At 43.9% G+C, this 24881-nt stretch overlaps 1 protein-coding gene and 1 long non-coding RNA gene across 8 annotated transcripts in view; one reads left to right on the plus strand and one right to left on the minus strand.

Moving 5' to 3' along the window:
- myo10l1 (myosin X, like 1) overlaps positions 1–24194 on the plus strand; it is a 42927-nt gene extending 18733 nt beyond the window's left edge. The window contains exons 3-43 of one of the 3 annotated variants that reach the window (XM_037072482.1): positions 3855–4013; positions 5402–5589; positions 6395–6529; positions 7475–7599; positions 7727–7740; positions 7872–7956; positions 8164–8270; positions 8638–8767; positions 8857–8975; positions 9090–9236; positions 9336–9436; positions 9720–9786; positions 10283–10375; positions 10471–10539; positions 10635–10717; positions 10846–10948; positions 11209–11289; positions 11392–11516; positions 11622–11757; positions 11852–11958; positions 12055–12331; positions 12439–13308; positions 13501–13624; positions 13712–13853; positions 14725–14829; positions 14948–15043; positions 15129–15222; positions 15344–15399; positions 15608–15750; positions 16049–16243; positions 16483–16640; positions 16739–16859; positions 17631–17779; positions 17958–18106; positions 18198–18405; positions 18490–18626; positions 18822–18945; positions 19104–19457; positions 19545–19721; positions 19817–20008; positions 20603–24194. In XM_037072482.1, the coding sequence (XP_036928377.1) occupies positions 3855–4013; positions 5402–5589; positions 6395–6529; positions 7475–7599; positions 7727–7740; positions 7872–7956; positions 8164–8270; positions 8638–8767; positions 8857–8975; positions 9090–9236; positions 9336–9436; positions 9720–9786; positions 10283–10375; positions 10471–10539; positions 10635–10717; positions 10846–10948; positions 11209–11289; positions 11392–11516; positions 11622–11757; positions 11852–11958; positions 12055–12331; positions 12439–13308; positions 13501–13624; positions 13712–13853; positions 14725–14829; positions 14948–15043; positions 15129–15222; positions 15344–15399; positions 15608–15750; positions 16049–16243; positions 16483–16640; positions 16739–16859; positions 17631–17779; positions 17958–18106; positions 18198–18405; positions 18490–18626; positions 18822–18945; positions 19104–19457; positions 19545–19721; positions 19817–20008; positions 20603–20707 (6150 nt within the window). In that variant the 3' untranslated portion in view covers positions 20708–24194. Of the gene's footprint in view, positions 1–3854; positions 4014–5401; positions 5590–5810; positions 5946–6025; positions 6129–6394; positions 6530–7474; positions 7600–7726; positions 7741–7871; positions 7957–8163; positions 8271–8637; positions 8768–8856; positions 8976–9089; positions 9237–9335; positions 9437–9719; positions 9787–10282; positions 10376–10470; positions 10540–10634; positions 10718–10845; positions 10949–11208; positions 11290–11391; positions 11517–11621; positions 11758–11851; positions 11959–12054; positions 12332–12438; positions 13309–13500; positions 13625–13711; positions 13854–14724; positions 14830–14947; positions 15044–15128; positions 15223–15343; positions 15400–15607; positions 15751–16048; positions 16244–16482; positions 16641–16738; positions 16860–17630; positions 17780–17957; positions 18107–18197; positions 18406–18489; positions 18627–18821; positions 18946–19103; positions 19458–19544; positions 19722–19816; positions 20009–20602 lie in introns of those variants that run through there. The other 2 variants (XM_037072483.1, XM_037072484.1) reach the window with 2 other exon arrangements.
- On the minus strand, positions 3850–5735 carry LOC119005061. 5 transcript variants are annotated; one of them, XR_005070370.1, is made up of 5 exons: positions 5625–5728; positions 5372–5553; positions 4273–4426; positions 4074–4146; positions 3850–3991 (listed from the first exon to the last, which is right to left on the minus strand). It is a non-coding gene; the product is annotated as an uncharacterized LOC119005061 (long non-coding RNA). The 5 variants fall into 5 exon arrangements; XR_005070368.1 differs by having other exon boundaries at positions 5119–5553; positions 5625–5710; XR_005070366.1 differs by having other exon boundaries at positions 5028–5553; positions 5625–5710.
- Positions 24195–24881: the final 687 nt, after the last annotated feature.

Below are 24881 nucleotides of genomic sequence, written 5' to 3' on the forward strand. Positions count from 1 at the left end.
ATTTTTAGTGTGAGAGATGAACCCTGATGATGTCACAGATTGATGACAGAAAACATATGTGACAAACTGGTGGCAGAGAGTTTAAAAGCAACGGGAATGCCTGAGGAAAGACATGTTCGAATGAAGAGCTGCTGTTGGATTGAATTATGAGAAATGTAGGATCCAGTGTTTTTCACTCAAGGCTGCATTGATTTTCAGCATCTTTTTTTAAATGCATTTCTTGCCGCTGTGTCTATGTCGCTTTCTGACTCCTTCCCCAAGGTCATAGGAGAAGATGACCGAATGAAAGTGCACAACTTAACAAAATATTTTACAAAGGTATACACATATGATATTGTTTAATATCAAATTTATATACCTATACCCTCCTGATAATAAACAAAAATAAGCTAAAGTTATACGAGTGAAGTAACCTACTTATAGTTTTTCCCAATTATTATAACACATTACTAGAAGCTAAAGCTCAATTTCTCAAAAATCAAAACAATTTTGTCGCCACAGATGTCCATCAAAACAAATCACACAACCAAACTATGTTTATGTCTTACAGACCATCAGTTTAAACACTGTTGTGATAATTGTTTACATGTTTTAGCTTCATGAAGTCATGTTACATTAAATGTACACAATTGCATAGAAATTGTTTCCTTTTTCTATTTTTTTTATGTTCAGGTTGCAGTTTTATGGCACATACAGTAAAAAGACTGTTGCAATATTACAATACAGTACTCTAAATATGTAATATGAATATAACATTGACACAGTCATTGATTTTGAATAGGATACAATGCACATTTGTTTTTCCAGTGAGCTCACAACCCAGTGTCATACTGTAAACTTACTGTAACAAACTGAGTAACAGCTAACCATACATCAGCTTGACAGTAAGCCCAGTGAAATGGGACATGTCAAGGTGAATTCTGACCCAAGCGGCCATATCAGTCATCCTTCCCCTGTCCTTCCTCCCTTCAACACATGTGCTGTGGTTATCTTCTATCACCGCTATAATTTATCCCGGATTGCGAAGGCATGCTCGAGTCTCTGATTGAAATGGCTCTCAGTAAGCCTTCAATTACAGGCGTTCGGGTCTCAGATTGAGCCATTAAGGCGTTAAGTGAGTCTGTCGAGTGAGCGTGGAGGGATCTCTTGTAAACAGAGAGAGATACATCAAAAAGACTCGAAGTGAAAAAAAACAAGTTGTAGGGACACATTTAAGCAGAATCCGGCAATAATGCGTGAAGTAAAAAAAAAAAAAGTGGATGGAAGGAAAAGGAGGTGGAAATGCGGTAAGTGAAGTGAGAGACATGCAGAAGACAGAGCGGTAAATTAATGAAGAGTGGGATGATATGAGAGATCTAGAGAGAAATGAGAGGCGAGTGACAGAGAGGAGGGGGAAGGGATGAAAGAGGAGTGACGTACAAAGGGAAAGAGAGATGAGGGTGACAGAAGTGATGTTCGAGACATGGAGGCATGCAGAGCGCCGGAGAGAGAGATTTAATAGGATGAGAAAGTAAAGAAATAGGGGGAGAGAGAAAAGCCTGATATAAAAACTAATGGACTCGGATATCATTGGAGGGACTTTCCGTCTCTTCTTTTCTCACAGATGCAGAAGTGCGCCAGTTTCCGAGTGCCTGTGCATGTGTACAGCTGTTCGAGCCATGACGAACAGGCGCGTTAATGCATCTCATCACTCGGACAAGCGTGTCTCCAGTGCACATCAGCACTCACGTTGGAAAGGACATAACCGTTAACACGCGATACAAAGATGTAAAAGTTGGCACTGACCTCGACTCTGCATGAAAGACGAGCAGCCAAAAAGATGAATTAACTAAACCAGCATTAACTGATTTTATGGGCAAATCTGAACAAGCTGATTGACTTAAAGTAGCAATTCGTAAGATACGGCTAGAATTTTCATCCAAAAACAGAGTGTGAAGGAACTATGGTGTTGAAGTTCTGTCTCACTGTCTCACTTCTCACTGCAGTTTCTACAAGATGGCCACTGCTGTTGGCCCCTCCCTGTAATAATCTTATATACGTCTAATCGTAGCCTGGATATCAACCTGTCAGGATGTTGATCAAGTTCCACGAATATAAAAAGGTGAAGACAAAGAGTCAAGTGGAAAGGTCACAGTGAGGACGGCGAGGTGTCGTCCATCGAACCCTACATGAGTTATGCTGTCTCTAATGGAGGACGAGGGGTAATTGGCTCATTTCATCACAGATGAGTGAGTGGGGAAAGGTTAGTGTCCTGACGGGATGGACCTTCAGCAACAGTTAACAGACAAGAGTATGCACAAGATGAAAGAAGCAGGAAGAAGGAACGCTGCAGTATATAGTCAGCCATTTTACTGACATTTTATCATGAAACAAAAAACGAACTCAGAAATGTGTGAAAAAACATTTTGGCTAATTGAAATTGAAATGGATGAATTGGGAAAAGATTTTTAAGGAAAGAAACATCATCAAGAAACAAACCAGCCCCCTCTGGAAACTTACTGACACCAAACTGAATTAAAAACAAAATTAGAAAAATGAAATATAAATTAAATCTAATAGAAAACAATAATTGCTATGTTAATGCAACAGCCCTGTGCAGTGCAGGACGCCGTTACTGGAGTGAAATAGATTTATTTAAGAACAGGATGTCTGAGCGCCCACAGCGCGGCCCTCTGCCACTCTCGACAGACGTCCGACACATCTGTTACAGCAACACACACACACACGGAGGGTGGAGGCTGGCTGTGTGAGCCTAAGCTGACAAATTAACAACCCAGAATTGCAAAGGCCGTGATTTCTGCCAGATCCAATCTGTTACTCTCTGCTCTTCTTCTCTGCTTTCGTCCTTCTTCTTCTTCTTCTTCTTCCTCCTCTCCTCCAACAGCCGGGTTCCCCACCCATCTTGCCCCCCCCCCCGCTCTCCTGTTTCCATGGCGATTGGATGACATAGATGAGATTGGGGTCGAGTTAGATGCTCTGTATTCTCAGCATGTGGATTTTTCGTCATGTTGCATCATAATTAGCTAGTTGGTGCTAAAAATGGAAAGATCTTGCAGTGTTGGCATCTTTTTTTAATATATAAATCTGTGTGTGAGCACGTTGGAGCTCCCCCATACCTTAATTAACCAGCAGGCATCATTACCAGCTCCGTAGCTGAACCGCCATAAAGATTTAACAGAAATATGTCTTTTTTTTCTCTTTGCCCGTGATCACAGACACAATGCCATGTAACACTAGCATAATAGACAATGAAATTTTGATGCAACACAACGCAGCACATCAGTTTCAGTGTTTATGTGTGATATGTTTCATGGAAACAGATCTGCATCAAGTTGCTCACACTTACAGACACCAGCCACCTAAAAAAGCCATTTTTAAGCAAAATCCATCTTTTATTCCCTTTCAAATAAACATAATGTTGAATAACGCCCAATCTAGAGATGTGAGAAAGAAAAACCTGTATCCATCCATTTATCAGGATCCACAACCCGAAGTTAATGGGGGCTAATCAAATAAAACACTTTAAACAGTCTTTAAAGAGGACCGAAACAAGGACAAAAGCCACCAATGTAATTACTTTAACAAAGCAGATTTCCATGAATATTTATTCCCTTTGTGGACGTTGTTTGCCATCAGGAGCACCTGTTTTGTGTTCCATCGCTGTCAGATCCAATAAGAGCTTCCTCAAGTGTGACTGCAACAAGTTCAGGTGTTTCCTCGGGATTATTAAAAGCCATGGCAAGGAAAGGAAGGAAATCACTAACTGATGAGTGAATAGGTGTTGAAGTGCTGAGGTGAAACCAAATCACAACATTTCGTTACTATAAAGCCATCTGTCTTTGTCGTTCCTCCAGGTGTTGTACTTGCAGCAGGCCGAGGTCACCAGGGAGCGGGTGTACGCCATGCACCAGTCCAGCATCGATGGGGTGGAGGACATGTCGGCGCTGGCTGAGCTGCACGAGGCCGCCATCATGCACAACCTGTACCAGCGCTACCACAAGGATAACATCTATGTGAGTGCATTTAGATGGACACGTGTGTCTAAGTATGTGTCGGATGTGTGTAGCCCCCACCTTCTCCTTTTCCAGTAATCTTTGCATGCGTGAGGCTTTTAGTGGGAAACACAAATCATCCTATCAGACCCATCTGCTCTAAGTGGAATAGGTGGAGAGAGAGAAAGGGAGGCGAGAGTATTATGAAGTGAAAAGAGTTAAGTAAACTACAGACAAATTGATTTCCATTTCTTTAAAGGTGTAGTTGTTACACACTCACCGAGCAGCTGCTTTGACAGAACAACAAACAGCATTTTGGTCGCGAGATGTGGATGCAGCCCACTTGGAGGTAGGGCGAGAGTGCTTTGGTCTCACTCTGGAGAAGGTCCGGCTCAGGCTCGGCACAGCGGAACTGGGTGTGGCCAAAAGTGCCACTGGAAAAGACAGTATCATACACATGCATGACTTGTGTTAATTACCGGCATGAATACACATTTATACAGTAAATCAGCATCAAAATGCTCTGCTGTCTTTCTCAGATCCCATAATTGTCTCAGTGATCACAAGAGAAATTATTGCTGTGTTAATCTGTGTGTGTGTGTGTGTGTGTGTGTGTGTGTGTGTGTGTGTGTGTGTAATGAATAGATACATCAGCTGATGTCTATAAAACTCCATTTCATCTCACCCGTGACCACTGAACAGACAATAATCTGTGCTTTTTTAAAATGGATGAGATCAATTAATTATGATCAAGGCCAAAAAAACGACCACATCATGATGACGTTTATGATGAGCTGAAAACCTGGAGGATTATCAGTCGGCAGACCAATGGCAGCGTCCCAGGGTGTGACCTAATCTCGATGATGAAAAATTGTCCATACATGGATTTCCCTTAAGCTGATCATATGAGTTTACCCTGAGTGAGCTTTCTGTGTCACTGTGTTCATCATTTTATGTCCGTCAGCACAGTTTCACATGTGTGGAACATAAAGTGCACAGACGGGTGAAATGTGACACGATGGAAAGCACACTGACCTGAAGTTTTCTAATGCGGAGGGGCAGAAAGCGAGCGGCTCAGAGCAGAAACCGTCCTCCCTCCACCGTCATGACACCAATTTGACCTCACCTTTCTAATATCTGGCGATTTTGTCGCATGTCGCTCCCGCTGTGTGATCTCCACCCTGCTGTGTTCTCTTATCCTCCTGTCCAGATTATTATCAACACAAGGCTGCTTCAAAATGTCACATATATGCACTGTGTGTGTTCCCGAGAGCTTGTTATTTGCATATATGTGTCGGTTTGTTAAAGTGTTAAGAGTGAGAAGAAAAGAAAAAAAAGAAATGGAGACAAATATCTCATAAGCGATACAGACACAAAACCTGAAATGTCCCTCCTGGACTCTTTTTCAGACCAATATTGGCAGCATCCTGGCAGCCGTCAACCCCTACAAGCAGATCTCGGGCCTGTACGACCCGGAGAGGGTGGACCTGTACTCCAAGCACCACATAGGGGAGCTCCCTCCGCACATCTTCGCCGTGGCGAACGAATGCTACCGCTGCATCTGGAAACGCCACGACAGTCAGTGCGTCCTCATCAGGTGAGTTTCAACCATGGAGAATTAAACAGATTTACCTCTAATTCAGTCCAAGCCATCAATCCATCCATCTAGCAGTTGTTTTTTTTTTTTAATCCTCCGTCACAGGGGGGCTGCCGTCAATCCCAGCATGCAGTAGACGAAGAGGGTATTTCCGTTTTTAGAAACAATTCCAACTGTCCTACTTACCCACTGTCACACATGCATTTGTATCTCTATGACTGCAGAGTTCCCATATGAAGCCATAGAGTCATAAGATAGTTAGTTAGCTTAGCATAAAGACGCACAGGCTAGTATTCTTGTTAGTATTCTTAATGGTCTCTATCAGCAGTATGCACATGGAGCACGTGCACAGACAGGTAGACAATGACAGCAGTTAAAATGATTGTGAAAATCAGTCGCATTGTCGGGTTTATTGATTTCAGTGGTTGATTGTCAGAGCAAAGATCAAGGACTGAAAAGACAGTTGCCTCTTCTTCGGCGCGGCGACATGCTCCTTCGCAGTGGTGCGGAGTCCCTTTACCAAATAGTGAATCCAGCAGGTGAAGCTGGCAAGCTCAGAAATTACATCATGCTTTCAATTACACTCAGGCGTCGTCTCACTCGGTATCCTGATTGAGATAGACTGGGAGTTAATGCAATATCTATCAAACCAATATCAATTAAATGACCAGACGAGTTTGAGATACGGGAATGTCACAGAAGGTCACAGTGTGCTTAATTAAATCGGGTTGTGTTCGTGTGTGTGTGTGTGTGTGTGTGTGTGTGTGTGTGTGTGTGTGTGTGTGTGTGTGTGTGTGTATTTCAGTGGTGAATCCGGGGCAGGGAAGACGGAGAGCACTAAACTTTTGCTCCAGTTCCTGTCGGTGATGAGCCAGAAATCAGCCGGGACCGCTCCGGCGGAGAAGAGTACGCGAGTGGAGCAGGCCATCGTACAGAGCAGGTACGGATGAGGAGAAGGAAGAAGGAACACTTTTGTGGTTGCTTAAGATAGAAAGGGATATATATTTATATTACTGCCACAGCTGTTTTTAAACGCTTTTGAGTACAAAAGCATACTTTCATTTCAAAAATAAGTAAAACCTAAAATAAAAACAAGGTGGGTTTTTTTTTACCTTAATGTGAAAATAGCCAAATAACAAAAAAATCTTATCACCTCATGTAATCACCTCACTGAAATGATCTGCTACTTGCTAGGTGAACTTGTCTTATTAAGTGTAAAGACATATTTTGACTAGAAATGTTGAGATTTTCTGAAGCACAGGTCTCAAGTTTTTAATCTCTCTGAATGCTGACGAGAGCTGCGTCGAATGATTGTGTTCGTAATTGGTTAACCTGCTGACCCTGCATGATTGATAAAAATTCAACATGGTTTCATGGCACATCTGCTGATGAAATGGTCCAAAACCCAAAGATCTTTTGTTCTACGGCATCAAGTACTCAAATTGGGCGACTGGTACCAACATCTTCATTCTTTTTTTGCCATTTTGAAGATCTTCATCTTCAAAATGACAAAAAAAGTCAAATGTAAATTGTTCACAGGAAGTGACATAAATGCATGTTTTTCTTCATCTGAATCACATGCAACAGGAAACTGCGATCATTTCAATTGTTTCAAAAATAGATAAATAAACCTTGAATGGAAATGTTAGATTGTGGAGCCTTTAGGGAGTCACAGCATTTAAACCCAAATCTCAAGTCTCAAGTGTCCAGCTCTGATTAAGTGCCAGAGGACAAGCCCCTGGTACTGTAGGAGAGCTAAATAATCAGTGTTTGAATTGGGCTGTCAACATGAAGCAGGAAAAGAAGGGCAGGCTCAGACAGTATTTTTTTGATGGATATGTAAAGGTCAGTGAAACAACGTTACTAACTCTCGCTCTCTTTGCAGTCCGATCATGGAGGCGTTCGGTAATGCGAAGACTGTTTACAACAACAACTCCAGCCGCTTTGGGAAATTCATCCAACTCCACTTCTCCGAGGGCGGAAACATCCAGGGAGGCTGCGTCTTTGACTGTATCCTTGTGTTTATATATTAAAGTATATTTATATCAAATGCACCAGCATCTGTATGTGCTTTTATTCTTGTATTATTACTGTAAGTGCTGACTGTGAGCTTCGTTTCTTTGACTCTATCTTTCAGATTTACTGGAGAAGGTAACCAAAGTCCTGAAGTCTACGGCCTGATCCTATCATTTTAAAATTAATTAGAAGTGATTTGTAAGTTTTGCCCCATGAATTATAATTAAATGTTAATTGTGGCTCTGCTACATTGATTTTTCCTGTAGAACCGAGTGGTACGACAAAACCCTGGAGAACGAAACTACCACATCTTCTATGCTCTGCTGGCGGGAGCTAAAAAGGAGCAGAAAAGTGAGAGTCTTTCTTTTTTTGGGTGTGATGCGTCTGTTTGAAGCAGAATTTATGAGATTATTGCAGCAGTGAGACAAAACTGGTGAAACAATAAGAACTTCTTTTGCATAATTTCACTGCAACTTTTCCAGAATATGCTGTATCTATAATGTGAGTGCACTTCTCTCCCAATATGACACATACGACAATGTTTGTTTCCTCTGCCAGGTCAATACTTCCTGGAAGACCCTGCAGAATCTTACCACTACCTCAGCCAATCAGGATGTCTGAAGGACAAGAGCCTGAATGACAAAGAGCTGTTTAACAGTGTGATGGTCAGTGTGACGGCATGTCTTCTCCCATGTCATGTCTTTGTGAATTGGACGGGAGTTTTACAAACATTTCTGAAAATAAAATGTATTCATATAACTTATATAGCTATAACTGATCTTTGTTTGGTAGTAATCTGAATTACTAGATCATGGCTGCCCCTGCTGTGCATGTTAAAGTCCCCTTACTCTCAAAATGTCTTCCATGTAGAAGTTCAGTTCTGGCTGGAGAGCAGCTCTACCTCATACAGATGTTTGCAACTGTCACTGAGATAAATTGCTGACTGAACATTTGCCTGCAAAGCATATTTAAAAAATATTAAACACACTTCACCCACCTTATCTCCTTTCCCTGTTGCTTGTCTCTGCGTAGGAGGCTCTGAAGGTGTTGGAGTTCACGGAGGAGGAGATCAGAGACATGTTTAAGCTGTTGTCGGGAGTCTTGCAGCTGGGAAACATCGAGTTCATGACTGCAGGAGGGGCCCAGATCACCACCAAGCAAGGTCAGCTCACATGTGAAGGGAGTCAGGAAAAGTGAAACTAAGATAGATGCGGTGCGGGAGTGTAATGCATCTCTGCACATCTTTTTTAGTGGTCACTAATGCCAGCGAGCTGCTGGGCCTGGATGCCTTCCAGCTGTCTGAAGTCCTGACTCAGCGCTCCATAATCCTCAGAGGAGAGGAAATCTGCTCCCCGCTCACTATAGAGCAGGTCGGCACACACACGTACACACACATTTATTCTCCCCCCTACTTGATCGATCTCCAATACACTCGTGTGCTCGTCCGTAACGCTCCCTCGGGGGTTTCCCTCTCGTCGATGCAGGCCGTGGATTCCCGAGACTCCGTTGCCATGGCGCTGTATTCCCAGTGCTTCTCCTGGATCATCCTCAAGATCAACCAGAAGATCAAGGGGAAGGAAAACTTCAAATCCATCGGCATCCTCGACATCTTCGGCTTCGAGAACTTTGAGGTCAGAGCTCAGGAGCTGTTCGGGCCCGAAGCTGTTTTGCTGAGCACTGGCAGAGGATAATGCAGACCTGTTTACGAGGAAATGTGTCTTTGCTTCCAGGTGAATCGGTTCGAGCAGTTTAACATCAACTACGCCAACGAGAAACTTCAGGAGTACTTCAACAAGCACATCTTCTCCCTGGAGCAGCTCGAGTACAACAGGTGCATTTTCCACATAAAAGGAACTGGCTGAACAAAGATCAATATGATACACGTTAGTTTGTTAGGGAGCTGATTGGAAAATACAGCAGGGAGAAAATAGATTGATTAGGTCCGAAGAATAATGTGTAATCCAATTCTGTCCCACCATGACCAAAGTTGCTAGCTGGAGGAGGTCACAGGTTTGTTCCCTGTGCAGTACTGCAAGTTGTCCAGTAATATGAAGAAAAATATGTACTGTTTTCCAGTTTTTTCCGTCATAACTGTTTGGATTTACTCTCCACAGGGAAGGTGTCCAGTGGGACGCCATCGACTGGATGGACAACGCGGAGTGTCTTGACCTTATAGAGAAGGTAGAAGAGTCGTCACAACTTGTATTATAAATAATGTTTGGAGTCGCAATAATGTCAGTAGGTGCGACACATTTCCAAATATTTCAACTTGCAGCCCTTTCCAATGGGGAAGCTGTTTACATCACTCCTTCCAAAGATTCCCTTGTTTCGTGGGGTAGTCTGGTGGCATTGAATGCATCAAAGATGGCTGTAATGGCTTCAGTTCCCTGTTGGAAAGGGCTGTCTGATGGCAAGGTAATAAGCCAAACTATCCTTTTAACATCCTCTGTGTATCTGGCCAGGGAGTTAAAAAAGTTCCAGACTTTTCTCTATGATTTTTCTTGTTGAAGTGAGTTAAAATGAAATCCACCTCTCTGTCAGTTAAGAGCTGTGTTGGACTCTTGCCTCAGACGCTCTCTGAAAATCGGCTGATCTAATAACCCCAGACTGAAGTCTTAGAAAAGTGGTGCTGATTTCATAAAAGCTGATGCGATAACGAGCTCTCTGTCTCTCTCAGAAACTGGGCTTGTTGGCGCTGGTGAATGAAGAGAGTCGATTCCCCAAAGGGACTGACTTCACTCTGCTGGAGAAGCTGCACAGCAGACACTCTGTGAGTTATTTACACACAAACTGCATGAATTATTCAAAAAAAAAAAGTGCCGCGCTGGGATGAAATTGTCACATTCTATTTTATTTCTCCTGTAGACAAACCCCTACTACGTCAAACCCAGGCTTGCTGACCATCAGTTTGGCATCAAACATTATGCCGGGGAGGTGGGTTATACAGAACTGAATATCACAGCAACAAACTGTATATGTTGTTATGTGACATCAAGGAGTTTTATGGTGATTCTCTCTGTCGTGGTCAGGTCCTGTATGATGTCAGAGGGATCCTGGAGAAGAACAGGGACACGTTCAGAGACGACATCCTGAACATGCTCAAGGACAGCAGGCAGGACACTCAGACACACTAAATCAATAGTTTGTTGGAGTACAGGGAATGAGATTATATTAACTTGTGGGTCTGTTTCAGTCATTTGACACGTTTGTGTCATCCATGATGTCTCTGCTTCCCTTCAGGCTGGACTTTATCTACGACCTGTTTGAGAAGGTCGGCAGCAGGAACAACGAGGAGAAGATGGGAACCGCCCGGCGCAAACCCACCGTCAGCTCCCAGTTCAGGGTGAGCAACGCAGGCAGTCTGAGATTATTTGATACCTGCAGTAACAAGCTAACGAGAGATGTTAATGCCAGTGAGCTGAGAAAAGTTATTGATCAAAAATGCTCCTTGTCCGAGATATTCATTTTAGGGTGATTTAACACAGAGAAAAGCAGCAAATCTGGAGACCTTGAGCATGTTCCTTTGACAAATAACTTTAGAAACAAATGATAAATTAAATGTATTAGTTATGGTTTATTATTTTTGATTTTCTGTCTCCTCAGGACTCCCTCCACTCTCTCATGGCCACTCTGAGTGTGTCCAACCCTTTCTTCATCCGCTGCATTAAGCCCAACATGGAAAAGGTTTCTGTCCCACACCTCTATCAGTTCTTCCAGTCTCAGAGACTGATTGAGACCCCTGTAATTACTCACATTTTCAAATGGTCTTTGTCGTTTTACTTGTAGAATCCAAATGTGTTCAGCCCGGAGGTCGTCCTGAACCAGCTCAGGTATTCCGGGATGTTGGAGACGGTGAAGATCCGTCGGGCCGGCTTCCCCGTCCGCAGAACTTTCAAAGACTTCTTCTCTCGGTAAGTCTGTCTCTGTCTGAAATTCCAGGCCTTTGAGATATTATTTGCTAAGATCTCTCTTTTGTTGTCTCTAAAACATTGTGCTCACTCTTTTCTGCCTCTCAGATATAAGATCATTGTGAAAGAGAAAAAAACAGCAGCAGCAGCGGCTGCAGCAGCGGGAGATGACAAGAAGAGGAGCACAGATCTGCTTCTCAAATACGACAAAACCAAGAAAGAGTGGCAGCTCGGAAAGACCAAGGTAAGATCAAGTAGTTTCTGACATTGGTGGATTACGTATTTTTGGATGCTGAAATGTGAATCTTCCTGCTCAACCTTCACCTTTTGTTCTGCAGGTGTTCATGAAAGAGTCTCTGGAGCAGCGTCTGGAGAAAGACCGGGATGAAGTCCGACGCCAAGCTGCCATGATAATTCGAGCCCACCTGCTCACTTTCTCTGCCAAGTAAGAAACCAAGGACAGAACTGAATTGTAGCCGTTCTTATATGAGATTGCAAACCCCTGTAACTCTGGTACTTATTCACCGTGTTTTGTCAACAGGAAGCACTTCAAGCGTGTACGTGCCAGTGTGGTCACCCTCCAGAAACACCTCAGGAAGCACATCCAGCGTACGCGGTTCGTGAAGCAGCGCAAGGCGGCGCTGGTGCTGCAGAGGCACAGGCGAGGTCAGGTGGCGCGCACTCGGGTTCGGAAACTCAGAGAGGAGAAGAAGAAGAAAATGGATGAGCAGAAGAAGAAAGAGGAGGAGGAGAAGAAGGTGGCGGGTGATGGGGAGCAGGCGGCAGCAGAGGAAGGAGATGAGACAGAGGATAAACCAGTGAGTTTAAAAAAAAACACTCTCCTCTGTGATTTACAGAATAAAGGGTGATATTTTTGTCTCATTTGACACCTTATAAATCTCTCCCCACATCTTTCCTCCTCTAGGATGAGACCCGCAGTCTGGAGGAGATCCTGCAGTTGGAGCGAGAGATCGAGCGCTTGCAGAAGAAGAGGGAGGACGAGGTGTCCCAGCTGTGTGAGTCCTCCAAACAGGAGCTGCAGCTGCGCCGGGACGCTGAGCTCAAACGGATGAAGAAGGAGGCGTCCCGTAAGGCCACAGGGCTCATCGACCTCCTGAACTTCGGTGGCGTCGATCCTGCACTGGGAGCAGTCGCGGCTAAACCTGCCGCGGAGGCCAAACCGCCGAAAGCCGCGGGCGCCAACAGGAGTGCGTCCAAAGAGGAGGAGGTAGATGAAGGGTTTCACGCTGAGGATGAGTGCATCCCTCTCCCTGACTTCCCTCCACCTGCTGAGACGGACGCTCCTCTGGATCAGGAGATATTCGCTCACCTCCCTCCACCTCCGCCTGCTTTTGCAGAGGGCACCGTGCCTCCTGCACCACCTCCCCCACCTCCTCTGCCTGCAGACGGCGTGATCGCTGAAGGAATTCCTCCCCCTCCTCCTCTCCCTCCACCTGGAGATGGCTCCGCCGTGCCTCCTCCTCCCCCACCTCCTCCACCACCTCCAGCTCCCCCAGGAGAGGAGGAGAAGAAGGAGGGAGCCAAGGCAGAGACGGAGAGGAAGGTGAGCATGGTGGAGAGCCTGGTGGACGGGGAGGAGCCCATCTACAGCATGCCGGCCGACACAGAGTCGGATTACGACCAGGAGGAGGAGGAGGGGTCCGTCAACGCCGGAGACGACAGCTCTGTGTCGGGGAGCAACCGAGGGAGCGCCACCGTGACGGACGAGGAGCACCTGAGGAAGTCGACCTGCACCAACGCCAGCATCGAGTCCTACAGAGGCAGCTCTGACTCTGTGAGGACACACACTCACACGCATCTGCGCACGCGTGCACGCAGATATGTATGAGCAGCAGTGGAACTGCTTTTAACAAAAAATTGCCAGTATTGTTAAAAAAAATCTGATCATGTGACAAAACTAAAGAAACACTCTTGTTCATTGGTTGTTATATGAAATAATAATTCATGTTTTTGGGTGATGTTGCAGTATGCAGACAGTGACGATGAACATGACGGCTTGATGGACACCGATGAAGAAGTGCATAATGGCAGAGTGACCTTGCTCAACGGAAATGGGCCGCCATATTTCCACGGCTACCTCTACATGAAGGGTGGGTTTTATTTTGAAGCGAAACCGTCTCCACCTTTTGGAGTTTTTTTGACGTGACAGTGCATTTATTGCTCTCTGCTCCCTTCAGCTGGTCTGATGATACCATGGAGGAGGCGTTGGTGCGTGTTGAAGGACGAAACCTTCATGTGGTTCCGGTCCAAACAAGAGTCCCTCAAGTCCGGCTGGCTCTACAAGAAGGGGGGAGGCCTCTCCACCCTCTCACGGAGGTTGTTGTAGTTATTACTGAGCGTAGCTGCATGCTAATACCACATCCCGATTTCGATGAGAAAACTCAAAAAGAAGATGAAAAAAAAATGATTGAATGATTATGAAGTTGAACCATAAGATCCTACAAACCTGTCAAATCAGTTCAAAATGCACATTTATCGCACTAAAAGCACTGCTTGGCTAAACAGTTATGACACGCTGCATGAGAGCAGTTTGGCTGCTGGATGCATGGTGGCTTGATTACAGCTGAATGACCATCCATCTCTGAATAAGCCCCTGTGTCCTGTCGAGGTGTTCATGTTTGTCTAACTCGATGCTCTGAACCCTCTGCAGTGCTTGAAGACATCAGTGTCCCACTCGACTGCTGGGGAATTTACTGAGATTTTACTTCTCGACTCTTTTAATCTACTTCAAAGCAAAACTGCAGATCCTTTGAAATATATTTGGAGTTTCTTTTCCAAAAAGTGGGACATTGTTTTATGCTTGGTTTGGTTTTGTTCTATAAGAAAACGAGATGAATATAACACACTGTTGAAATATTCACAAAACAAAAAAATGAAAGAATATCAAAGCAAAAGACACAAATTAAATCCACCTTGAGAGCTGGACGTGCAGAAACAATCATGTGAAATGAAGTTAGATGAAGTATAAGACAGCAAGCAACACAAACAATATGCATAAAATTGAAATATAAAAGTACAATCTGAAAAGCTAATATTGTTTGCTCAAAGGCAAACTACTTATGCATTTATTTTATATTTTCTTCCGCTCTCATCAGAGGTTTTCTATACAAAGGAGCTGTTTCACTTGGTGCTCCATATCTACGGTGGGCCGTCTTTGCCTTTGTTTTCATTGTGTCCCGTTCTACCTCAGGAACTGGAAGATGCGCTGGTTTGTGCTGAGGGACAGCAAGCTGATGTACTACGACAACGACAGCGAGGAGAAGCTGAAGGGAACCATCGACATCCGGGCTGCCAAGTAAGATTTATACAAAGCTCCAGAGCCGGAAAACACACTCAATCTCTTCATCGCTGTTTCTCTGTTTCTCTGGTTAACACCTGCATCTCTCAGACACGTGTGCTGTTTGTGTTCACAGGGAGATCGTGGATAATCACGAAAAGGAGAACGCTCTGAACATTGTGACAGACGAGAGGACTTATCAGGTGTTTGCTGAGTCACCAGAGGATGCAAGGTGAGGTGGACGGTAAACAGCAACGAGCTCCTGCTTTTACCCGAGTGGATTCGTATGTTCTCCTAACATCTGTCTTTCTGTGCAGCGGGTGGTTTAAAATGCTCAGTAAGGTGCGTGTGTGCACACCTGAGCAGCTGCTGGAGATGTCCCACGAACAGGCCAACCCGAAGAACGCCGTGGTCAGTCTCTAAACACAAGATGACAGTCACTTTTTATGTGTTTGAGTTACTCCCATTCGTAGAAGTTCTGCTGCACCATTAGTTTGTGTTCTCAATTGTTCTCTTCTTGTTTGTCATTCAGGGAACTCTTGACGTGGGGCTGATCGACTCTGTTTGTGCTTCAGACAACCCTGATCGGTAAGAGAAAGAAAAGAAAGGCAGATTCATGCTGTCAAGGAGCATTTTGTTCTGAGTTCATGTTTATCAGAATGAGCAGAAGATGACGAGCCTTTGGTTTTGTTGTCAGTTACTCTTCCTGCATGCCATCTCTATCCAACTTTTGTATACTTAAGTATGTGATGGTGTTTTTTTCTTAATTTAAAAGTCTATAATCTGATCTTTACAGGCCGAACTCCTTTGTCATCATCACGGCCAACCGTGTGATCCACTGCAACAGTGACACACCAGAGGAGATGCATCACTGGATCAGTCTGCTGCAGAAACCAAAAGGAGACGCCAGGATAGACGGCCAGGAGTTCCTTGTCAGGGGTGAGCTCTGGGGGGATACATATAAACCTTTGCATGCACAATCACAGGGGTACTGTGCAATTTAGCAATGTTGTAAAAGAGTACACAAAAGTCATGTGTAAAAGATGTCATGTTTAACTTTAACTTTAGTAACAGTGAAAGTCATCACCACAAATACTGAAGTGCTTGAGTAAAAGTCTCCCCGAAAAAATATAGATTTGATTGATATTAGAACGACAATTACGTTTTGCCCCAGATCATTAAATTGATCTCATTCTTCCTCCCATCTTTTCTCTCTCCCCGCCTTGTCATCTGTCAGGCTGGCTCCAAAAGGAGATGAAGACGAACGCGAAGAGCACCTCGCTGAAGCTGAAGAAGCGCTGGTTCGTTCTGACCCACAACTCTCTGGATTACTACAAGAGCTCTGAGAAGAACTCCTCCAAGATGGGAACTCTGGTCCTCAACTCCCTCTGCTCCATCATTCAGCCGGACGAGCGAGTGCACAGGGAGACAGGTGAGGAGAGAGAAATGGCCGGGAAAAGGCAGAAAGGGCAAATGTAATGAGGGATTAGACGTGTGAGGTTAGCGACCAGATGTAAAGTGAGGATTGTAGTTTCATTATATGCATGAAATATGTATTATTAACTGGATTCTGTTAGACTAAGTGAAGGATTTTGATTAAACCTTTCCTTAATGGTGATATATTTTTTTTAAATCTGGAACTAACAGATGCTGTTATAAATGCTTTCTCAGGTTACTGGAACATCATGGTTTACGGGAGGAAGCATTCGTACCGCCTCTACACGAAGATGCTCAACGAGGCCATGAGGTGGACGGCTGCCATTCAGGGAGTCATAGACAGCAAGACCCCCATCGAGACTCCGACTCTGCAGCTCATCAGAGACATCAAGGTGAAACGTGCAACGAGAGAAACATCTACAGTGAAATCTCTCAGATTTATTAGCATAAATTCACTCATTAAGTTGAATCTCTTCGTGTCCCCCCTCAGGAGAACAGTGTGAACCCAGACATCGTGGAGCAAATGTACAGGAGGAACCCCATCCTCAGATACACTCAGCATCCTCTGCACGCCCCCCTGCTGCCGCTCCCTTATGGAGAGGTCACCAGCTGTGAGTAAAACCTGAGCTCATCCAGCCAATCATTTGCATTTGGTGTCTGGACACTCCTTAAGAATGGTCAAAAACTTAACATGGCTATTTTTTCCACCTTAAATGCCTTCAGAAACACATTTAGGAGATTTTTGTAATATAAGAGAAAGTTCCCAAACGGGCCACTGTGTTGGTCGGGTTATAAATCCAGGAGTAGCAGCTAACAGGCGGTGTTCATATGATCAGGAGCAGCCAGTGAGTGTTGTCAGTGCGTGGTTGTTGGAGGGCCCCTGTAGACACATAGAACGGGTAAAAACACAGGCTTAAATACACATGGACTGATTTTGAAACACAGGTAAATGGGAAGAAAGGTGGGAAAAGCTCAAAGAGAGGAAGTGAAAATCAAAACATGACACGTGAGAAGAGGAAATAACTCAGCCAACAACGTAAACCGTGACAGAAATATCTGGTTTTATGGCCAAAACACAACTGGAACAGACCAGACGACTGGCTAACAAAGCTGTCTCACCTAGATGTCACATTGTGAGCATCCCCTCCTGATACACTGCAGCTGACTCACACTTCAAAAATGAAGATCTGATACAAACAACACTGGCGTCTTGGCTGCAAATTGGCATCATCCTTCTTGCTTTTTCATAGCTGTTTTTTGCTGCCAACTTGAGCATCATCTGCATAACATCATATTGTTTTTTTTCTGCTCCACTTAGCATTTCTCTGTCTTTGTTCACCCTTTTCTTTTTCTTTTCTTTTTTTTTTTCTTTGTGTGTGCAGTACAAAGGCAGCAGGGCTATGCCAGTCTGCAGGATGAGGCGGTGCGAGTTTTCAACTCACTGCAGGAGATGGAGACTCTGGCAGACACAGTGCCCATCATCCAGGGCATCCTGCAGACCTGCCAGGACCTGCGCCCTCTCAGGGATGAGGTACTTTTAGCAGACATTTTGTTTTGTCTCTCTATCGAAGAATGACCTGCCAATTTCAGGGACTGTTTTCACCATAAAATATAAGAGAGTCATGTTTCTGAAGGGGTCCGACGTGTTTATTTGCCATCAAATGTTGAATAAAACCTCTCTAACTGCCTCCGTATTCCTGTTTTCTCAGGTATACTGTCAGGTGATCAAGCAGACCAATCATGTGCCTCAGCCTAACAGCCCAGCCAATCGGGCACACTGGCATCTGCTCACCTGCATGAGTTGCACCTTCCTGCCCAGTCGAGCCATCCTCAGATACCTCCGCTTCCACCTCAAGAGGTGTGTGTGTGTGTTTGTGTTTGATCGAGGATTATGCTTATGTGATGTACCACTCGTGGAATTAACAACCGTCTCATGTGATCTCACTCAGGGTGCGTGAGCGCTACCCAGGCACAGATATCGAGCGCTACGCCAGCTTCATCGGGGAATCCTTGAAGAAGACCAAGAGTCGTGAGTTTGTTCCCTCCCAGGAGGAGATCGCCGCCCTGCTGGTTAGACAGGAGATGAGCACCACCGTGTACTGCCACGGAGGAGGCTCCTGCAAGATCTCCATCAATTCACACACCACAGCTGGAGAGGTATGGGCTACATCAACAAACATATAAGTCAAGAGGTAACGCTTGATAGGAAACTGATCTGTGTTTTTTGTGCTGCCGCTGCAGGTTGTGGAGAAGCTGATCAGAGGTTTGGCCATGGAGGAGAGCAAGAACCTGTTTTCTCTGTTCGAACATAATTCCTTCACAGATCGAGCTTTGGAGAGCAGAGTGATTGTGGCAGACGTCCTGGCCAAGTTTGAAAGGTATCTAAGTACAATATATGACTGTTTTCCTGAGGGATTCATTGTAATATTTGTATTTGCACATACTTCAGTTGCTTGAGAGTGTAAATACAGGTTTACACAGAAGTCCATCTGACTAATTATGATGTTAATGTTGTGTTTGTTTCGATCTGGGTGTGGTAACTCATCCTGAGTCTGCTTTATCATTTTTTCCAGACTGGCGGGCAGCGAGGAAGAGGAGGAGGAAGGGGAATGGAAACTCTACTTCAAGCTCTACTGCTTCTTGGATGTGGAAAGCATGCCAAAGGAGGGAGTGGAGTTTGCTTTCATGTTTGAGCAGGTAAGAGGAAAGAAATAGGGTCAGCCGTTTTTCGGTTGATTATAAATGAGTCGGGCCTAGTTTGATTACTGATTGACTATGAAGACTTTTTTTTATCTTCTGATTCCTGTGATGTAATTTGGTGAGATGATTAATTGTCACTTTCTTCTCTTTCTCAGGCCCACGAATCTCTGATAAGCGGTCACTTCCCGGGCTCAGAAGAGACTTTGCAGCACTTGGCCGCTCTGCGCCTCCAGTATCTCCATGGTGACGGGGCAGGTCGGGCCGGCTGGAGCCTCGGAACCGTATATCCAATCGGACGCCTCCGCAATCGCATCCTCCACTCCACCAAGCCGGGCGTGGGGGCAGCAGGTGGGGCTGGAGGAGCCGGAGGGGGAGGACCGGGAGAAGGGAAGGGCACCGTAGTGTCACAGGGAGGCGTCCCGGTCGGGGTGGAGAAACGAAAGACTCCGAGCTTCCTGGATGGCACCCTGAGGAGAAGCTTCAAGACGGGGTCACTGAAGAAGCAGAAGGTCAGTGGTGGAAGTGGATGTACCTACTGCAAATCATGAGTACTTGATATATTATATTATATAAATAACTGAGCTGTGTTTCTGCAGGTGGAGGAGGAGCAGATGCTGGAGATGTGGGTGAAGGAGGAGACGTCGGCCACAAGGACCAGTGTTCTGGAGAAGTGGACCCGGCTGCAGGGCATGCCTCAGCATCAGGCCATGCTTAACTACATGAGCATCATCAAGGAGTGGCCTGGATATGGATCAACTCTTTTCGATGTGGAGGTGAGAAAACAAAATGAAAAAATTATGGACTGAAGATACCTGAGCAAACACCCGACGCCACTGACCTTTTCTTCTCCCCGCTGTCCCCTCTGCAGTGTAAGGAGGGAGGTTTCCCTCACGATCTGTGGCTGAGTGTGAGCGCTGACAACGTGTCAGTGTATAAACGAGGCGAGCCCAAGCCGCTGGAGACCTTCCAGTACGAACACATCACCTTTTTCGGGGCTTCACAGCTCTGCACCTACAAGATCATCGTGGATGAGAGGGAAATGTTCTTTGAGACACCGCTGGTGAGCCCACATTATTCATTATTTACTCTTTATTTTTATTGATTTTTTTTGTTAATTTTCAATAGCATTTTGTCTTTATGGCTGTTTGGGCGATTATTTTCATTATCTTCACCACTGATGCACTGTTTTTCATACTGTGAAATATTTTGATTCTTGTTTATATTTTTTTCAATGATTTTGAGATATTTGTCATGTTGTGGAACACTTTTTATTGGCTTGCTTGATGACCTGCACAAATCCATTTAGTTTTATTATTGCATGTTTTTACCTTATTTTCTTAAAGGCGCTTTGATTGTACATATGAAGTTCAGCCTGTGTGTGGATTCTGTGGCTCTGAAGGGAGCTTTATAAGGTTAAAAGATGCTGTGCAGATGCATTATGGGACGTGTAGGATCCAGGTTTTTGGAGCATGACTCATGCTGGGAATTAAAGCCATACTGTATTTTTTACATTTTTTTTTACATTTTTATATATTTTTGATAATAAATTGCTTTGAAATTTTCCAACACACGATCACCTGATCGCACACCATTGCAGCCGTGCACAGTCAGATCAGGATCAGCATTAATCCACCACTTTCTTCTCCCCCTTCAGGTTGGGGAGATCACCAAGATCATGAGGGCCTACATCAACATGATGGTGAAGAAACGCTGCAGCATCATGTCAGTGACCAGCGTCGCCAGTTCCTGGGTCAGGTGATCGCCACCAACCAGCCGGAGCCTTCGGTTCATCCAGTGGTAACAGATGCCTCGGCCCTTCTGCATCGGTCGGTCGGTTTTGAAGGAGGCAGTCGCACCAAATCCTCAAGGTTGAATCAAAAGGGTGGTGGTGGTGGATGAGCACCTATGATTGAACGAGGGAAAAGATAGAAGCAGGATAGAAGTGGACACAGGAGCCAAACGCACACTCTACTGGCCTGGGTTTCACTCTGGATATGGGGACAAGGGATCTATTTACAAAAATAAGCATGACAAAGAAAAACAACCTGTATTTTGGGACGGTCCTTTCAAACACACATAACCCCCCCACCCCCACCCCCACCCCCCCCACACAGTCTTAGTCCTGCATGTAGATGTTCAAGCACACTCGAAAACTTCCGTTTTTCCTTTTCCGGACAAAACTCCGTAATACAAGCACAACTCAGCCGCCCAGTCCCAGTCTGTCCCAGTCTGTCCCAGGCCGAGACAGACACCCTCGCCCCCCAGTGCACTGCCAGACAGAAGAAAAGCCACACTTTCTCAGTTAAATCACCCTTTCTCACTCCTCCAGTTTCAGACTCTCTCTCTCTCTCTCTCTCTCTCTCTTTCTCTTCACGTGACCTCACTCCCGTCGCATCTTTGTTTGGTATTAAGTTATAGCGCTGAATTCTTGTTTCTTGCTTGCTTTCTCTCTGTTGTATCTGTAACGTCGGCTGTTATCGCATCTGCTCGTGACTGAGAAAAAGGACTCGATGATGATTCTTCTTCAGGGGCTGCTAAGAAAAAGGGGGGGGTGAACTCCCACCTGCCCACTCGCCCAGCACAGTGTTCACTTGCTCACTCGTCAGTGCCACCGTGTGGCCACAAGAAGAAGACAGCCAAAGGAAGTGGCTTTAAATATTTGTGAACACCGTCAAGATTCTTGAGAAGAAAGAGGAGAGGGTTTTCGCTTCGGAGGCTCTCTGGTCGTGGAGAGTCTGTGCATGGCTCGACGAGGAGGAACATTAACCAGAATAGTATGAGACAAAACATTTCCCCTATCTGTGTCTGCGTATAAAAACACTATCTACTGTATATTCACATCCACATAGACCGAACCGACATGTATCATTTTGTACTGTATATCACACATTATAAGAGTTATTGAATTTTCTCGGTGGCCACTGCACTGTACAGTAGATGCCATACTAAATGCAATGTGACACCTCGTGTAAAATACATGCAAAGTGAATGGTGTGTGTCTGAATATGATGCCAATACTGTACATCCTTCACTGGCTGTGCCATTTAGTGTGACTCACAGAGAAGTAAGGATTAATAGCAAAAAAAAAAAAAAACACCATAATGACACTGGTTGCCACAGTGTTTTTGATGAATTTTATCATTGTTATTATCTCGTAATTGGAGCCATGAAATACTGTATATCCCTGTCTGCTCATGATATTATCACTTTTTTTTCTTTACTAAGATCAGTGACTCTAAAAATAACGCATAAGAGCTCCGGTTTTGTCTGTGTTTCTGAACTGTTTATGATCTTTTATTACCGGTATTATTACTGTACGCCCTCTGCTATCTTAACCACCCCAAAGTGCTGTGTCTGGAATGCTGCTGTGTGTGTGTCTGAGTGTATGTGTGTGTGTGTGTGTGTGTGCGTGTGTGTGTGTGAGCGTATTCATGGTGTATTTAATAGCTGGAAAAGAAAAGGGAAACGAGAAAAGAGATTTTACTGAGTGTATTCCCCGGAAATGAGACGTATTTACATGACTAACCTAAGAATGGTGTCGTGATTGTGAGTTTAAGGGAAAAGCATGGGACATGGAGGGAGGGTTTTCAGGGGTTATTTATTTCTTATTGAACTGTATGTATTGCAAGGTGTGTTTTGGAAGGATAATGTATAAAAAATATATATATAATGGATTTTTTTTGCAGTGTAAGAGGAGCAGATGTGACACTGTGAGGATACGGGCTTGGATAAGGTTTAATTGTGCACTAAGAATGCTGACAGTCACATCACTGCTTTGTGTGCGTGCGTGCATGTGTGTGTTTACGGACTGAAGGTGAAGTCACTGTTTTGTCAATATCACCTGACTCTGTGGCACCCCAGGTAGATGGCAGCACCTCTCATGTATAACAACTCCATATCAGGGGGGGATATGAAAAATGACCCAATAAAGCTTGTTGTGGGGTTTTGAGTTTAGTTATTTTCTGTTTTAATTTGGAGGTTTTATCCTCACTTGGCATGTGTCTTTTACACTTCCTGTCTTTGTTTGCTTCCCACCTTTTTTTTGATTGCCTCTGTTTGTTTCCCCTCCCTGTTTGCCAGAACTTTTTTTACTCATCATGTGTCTTCAGTGTTCCCTGTGCCTTTTGGGTTTGTTCTGAGTTGACTTTTTGTATTTTTACAACACGTTATACGTTACTGAAGCTCGCCTTTTGTTTTTTTCAATCTGTCTGTCTTGGTGTCTTGCGTTTTCTAATCATCGCAGTACGAACCAACCAAATATGGACCCAGCAGATTCTTCCTTTGAGGATGAAACCTTCAAAATAAAACGGAATAACTGGACTAAAAACCCAAAACCAGAACAACTGCGTCAATGATAATCTCAATATTTGCTTGCCAGGCTGCTTATTGTTGAACTTATCTCCGGGTTAAGTTGTTTGTTGTCTATCTGGAGTGCCACTTACAGGGCCGAAGCCAGGATTTTAGAAATACTGAGGTCAATGGCACCAAAAGAGATGTTACGAAATTCCACTTCTTTCTGCACAGTTATATGGTCTTAAGATTGAACTTCCCAGCATGGTCCAAATGCTGTTTCAAAACCTCCCCACATCACAAGAATAATATTTCGGTGAGAATATGGCAAATGATGTATTAAGTATTCAAATCTGAATATATTTTTTAAAAAGCTACCAAGGACATGACCTCAGTGTCTTCCATCATGGCTCCGACCGATGCTGCATACACACAGCCCACTGGGATCCTGCCTATAGAGTTAGAATAAGCAGAACTCGTTCACAGGTTCCACTTTGAACTTTTGGTTATTTTGGTTTTGGCTGAGACCAGAGAAAGTAACCCATAAGCCATAATTAATAAGGAACCCTATGCTGTCTGTTCTAATTATTCTATATCTATGGTCCTGTCTGTCACTGATATTACACTGAGTAGGAAGAAGTTGCCCTAGAGTTGCTGAAATGCGATCAGTGCATTTGCTAAGGAGAACGACAAATTCAAGTTTGCGGTATCTGATCACAGATCTGTTTCCAAGGGCAACTTCATCACAAAGGGTCCTGTTATCAGCCGCAGGCGGCCAGAGTGGGGCCCGTTCTTATCTTATGTTATGCTTATTATCATCGTTACATAGTAGAACATATTGTGCTTGTTAAAAAAAAAGAGAAAGAGAGAGATATGTGTGTTGTTCTTTTTTTTTTTATTTGTAACTGGCTTTACAAAATTATGCTTTAATAAATTATTGGAATTATTGTCCTCGACTTCATGTTGTCATTGTGAATTTATTTTGACACATATAGACCGACAGAGAGTGGTGGAAAGTATTTAAGGACGTGTATTAGTTACTTGAGCTACTTCTGTACAATTTTGAAGTACTTCATTTAGATTTTCATTTCATGCAAGTATATACTTGCAATATTGTGCTCTACATTTTATTCCACCACGGCCACAACCATTAGCCTACTGATACAACTCACATGTTTGTCTGTCAGGCTTTTTGCAATTCTTCTCTGAAGGCTCAAATTTATGGAGGACTGACTCTGTCAAAATAATAGATAGATAGATAGATAGATAGATAGATAGATAGATAGATAGATAGATAGATAGATAGATAGATAGATAGATAAAGTTTTAATTAAGTTTTAAAATGTGGCATACATTTCTGTTTTAATTTGCTTTTATATTTTTTCAAATGTGTATTAATTCACTTATTGAGTGATGTTATGGATTTTTTAGATGTATTTGTGTTCAGTTAACATAATTATTTCTGTATTGCCTTTTTACAGTTAGCAAAATGATACAAAAATATCAATTCATGCCCCATTTTAAAATAAATGTATTAATGCCAAGTCATTATTTATTTGTTTTTGATTTTTGCAGTGTCGGTCCTCCATATATTTAATCCATTATTTTCCCAAAAAAGAGCAAAGATTGGAGAAATGAACATC

Source organism: Acanthopagrus latus, chromosome 16 (assembly GCF_904848185.1).
Source record: "Acanthopagrus latus isolate v.2019 chromosome 16, fAcaLat1.1, whole genome shotgun sequence".
Taxonomy (NCBI): Eukaryota; Metazoa; Chordata; class Actinopteri; order Spariformes; family Sparidae; genus Acanthopagrus; species Acanthopagrus latus.